At 56.2% G+C, this 3,019-nt stretch overlaps 1 protein-coding gene across 1 annotated transcript in view; it reads left to right on the forward strand.

Annotated features, from left to right (window-relative positions):
* Window positions 1-3,019, forward strand: part of LOC122547783 (multiple epidermal growth factor-like domains protein 8) — a 37,759-nt gene that overhangs the window by 29,483 nt on the left and 5,257 nt on the right. The window contains exon 12 of the mRNA XM_043686365.1: window positions 1,290-1,419. Coding sequence (XP_043542300.1) covers window positions 1,290-1,419 — 130 coding nt within the window. The remainder of the gene's footprint in view (window positions 1-1,289; window positions 1,420-3,019) is intronic.

A 3,019-nucleotide genomic window follows, 5' to 3' on the forward strand; every position in this document is an offset into this window, starting at 1 on the left:
CCCCCACCCGGGACACACGATCCCAGTGCGGAGGGATCACCCGATCCCCACCCGGGACACATGATCCCGGTGCGGAGAGGTCACCTGATCCCCACACGGGGGACACGATCCCGGTGCGGAGAGATCACCTGACCCCCACCCGGGACACACGATCCCAGTGCGGAGGGATCACCCGATCCCCACCCGGGACACATGATCCCGGTGCGGAGAGGTCACCTGATCCCCACACGGGGGACACAGTCCCAGTGCGGAGAGATCACCCGATCCCTGCCCAGGGGGACACAGTCCCAGTGCGGAGAGATCACCCGATCCATGCCCAGGGGGACACATTCCCAGTGCGGAGAGATCACCTGATCCCCACACGGGGGGGCACGATCCTGGTGCGGAGAGATCACCCGATTCCCACAGTGGGGGCACTATCCCGGTGCGGAGAGATCACCCGATCCCCTCATGGGACACAAGATCCCGGTGCGGAGAGATCACCTGATCCCCACACGGGGGACACGATCCCGGTGCGGAGAGATCACCTGATCCCCAGACGGGGGACACGATCCCGGTGCGGAGAGATCACCTGACCCCCACCCGGGACACACGATCCCAGTGCGGAGGGATCACCCGATCCCCACCCGGGACACATGATCCCGGTGCGGAGAGGTCACCTGATCCCCACACGGGGGACACGATCCCGGTGCGGAGAGATCACCCGATCCCTGCCTGGCACACTTGATCCCGGTGCAGAGTGACCATGTGAGTCTGGTGCAGCGAGCTCACCTGATCCCCATCTATGATACACAAACTCAATGCAGCGACCACCAGATCCCTGTGCAGGACCCACGATGTCTGGGGCACCCAATCCTGAGCCAGGTGAGCACCCATTCCTCAACCAACGGGGTCGCCTGCTTCATGGCCAAGGGACCGGATCTGGAGCCTGAGGGTCATCCCAGATCATCCCAACTCACCCAGAGGCCAGATCCCAATGCAGACGAAGGGGAGCGACTGATCCCACACTGGTCCTAAAGGGGCATCCAATCCCAGCCCAGACAGGCCAACAAATGTTGAACCCAGGAGATCCAGCAGGTGCCAGCCTAGTCTGGGGGGATTCCGGCTCAGGAATCCAGCAGATTCCACAACGGAACTGACTCTGCCTGGCCCTCAGCTGGCCCATCCCCAGTCTGGTGTTCCCTCTCACTCCGCAGGATGGGGTGGGGGTGTGAGGAAAGGGGGTGTTCTCAGGGCCCATTGTGACAGGCTGTAGCCAGTGAACCCTCTCCCTCTCTCTGTGTTCCCAGGTACGGGTGTGAGACTGCCAGCTCTCTCTGTGAGCCCCTGCCCAGACTCCCTGAAGACTGCCGCAGGCTGCGAACCTGCAGCGAGTGTCTCGCCCGACATCCCCGGGTCATCGGTCAAATGCAGCAGCTGGTGAGTACAGTACAGGGAGCTGGTCATACCTAGCCCCGTGCAGGGGCGATGGCCTCCCTCCCTGATACAAGTGTATGTGTGAGAGAGAGCAAGAGCACTGTGTGAGCCTCCATCCTCCAGTGTAACACACTCACACTCGCAACTCCACACGCTCACTCTCACGTACTCAGTTATACAGTCAGACAGCACACAGACCCTTCACACCTCCACACGCTCACTCACACGTACTCAGTTATACAGTCAGACAGCACGCACACAGACCCTTCACACCCCCACGCGCTCACTCACACGTACTCAGTTATACAGTCAGACAGCACTTTCACAGACCCTTCACACCCCCACGCGCTCACTCACACGTACTCAGTTATACAGTCAGACAGCACGCACACAGACCCTTCACACCCCCACGCGCTCACTCACACGTACTCAGTTATACAGTCAGACAGCACGCACACAGACCCTTCACACCCCCACACGCTCACTCTCACGTACTCAGTTGTACGGTCAGACAGCACGCACACAGACCCTTCACACCCCCACACGCTCACTCTCACGTACTCAGTTGTACAGTCAGACAGCACATGACACCTAACTTGTCTGCAAAAACTCAACCAGTCCCAGTTGCCTGCATTTGGCCTGTATCCCTCTGAACCTTCCCTCGCCATGTAGCTGTCCAAATGAATTCTGAATGTTGTTACTGTGTCTGCTTCTGCTGCACCCTCTGGGATACAGACCACCCTTGGTGTGAAAAAGATGCCTCTCAGGCCCCTCTTAAATCTTTCCCCTCTCATCTTATAAATATTCCCCATAGTTTTCGACAATCCCCGCCGAAGGAAGTGTCACCTGCCCCTCATCATTTTATAAACCTCGAAAAGGTCACCCCTCAGCCTCCTGCGCTCATTGAGAATAGTCTCAGCCTATCCAGCCTCTCCTCTACCTCCATACACGGCAGCATCCTGGGAAAGCTCTTGGGAACCTTCTGTCCAGTTTAATAATGTCTTCCCTGTGACCGTGTGACACACTGCTCCAGAACCGGCCTCACCAATGTCCTGTACAACCTTAACATGACGTCCCAACTCCCGTACTCCAAGCTCTGAGTAATGAAGGCAAACATGGCCAACAGCTTTATAACCACCCTGTGTACATGTGACACAAACTTCAAACAATGATGTTCCTGTACACCCCCCCCGGGTCTCTCTGTTCTGCAACACTTTCCAAGACCATAGCATTAACTGTATGAGTCCTGCCCTTTGTGGCTTTTACCAAAATGCATTGATCCAAATTAAACTCCCATCTGCCATTCCTCGGCCCATTGACCCAGTCGATGAAGGTCTCTTTGTAATCAGAGATAACTTTCTTCACTGGCCACTGTGCCACCAATTTTGGTGTCATCTGCTAACTCTCGAACCCAGACTCCTGTATTCTCATCTAATATCGTTAATACAAACACAAACAAAACGGGAGTCAGCCCTGATGCCTGGTCACAGGCCTCCATTCTGAAAAGTAACCCCTACAACCTCACCACACTCTGGCTCCGGCCGTTAAACACATTTTGTATCCAATTGATAACTCATCTTCAATCCTTACTGATCAGTCCATC

The sequence above is a fragment of the Chiloscyllium plagiosum genome, unplaced genomic scaffold (genome assembly GCF_004010195.1).
Source record: "Chiloscyllium plagiosum isolate BGI_BamShark_2017 unplaced genomic scaffold, ASM401019v2 scaf_8458, whole genome shotgun sequence".
Classification (NCBI taxonomy): domain Eukaryota; kingdom Metazoa; phylum Chordata; class Chondrichthyes; order Orectolobiformes; family Hemiscylliidae; genus Chiloscyllium; species Chiloscyllium plagiosum.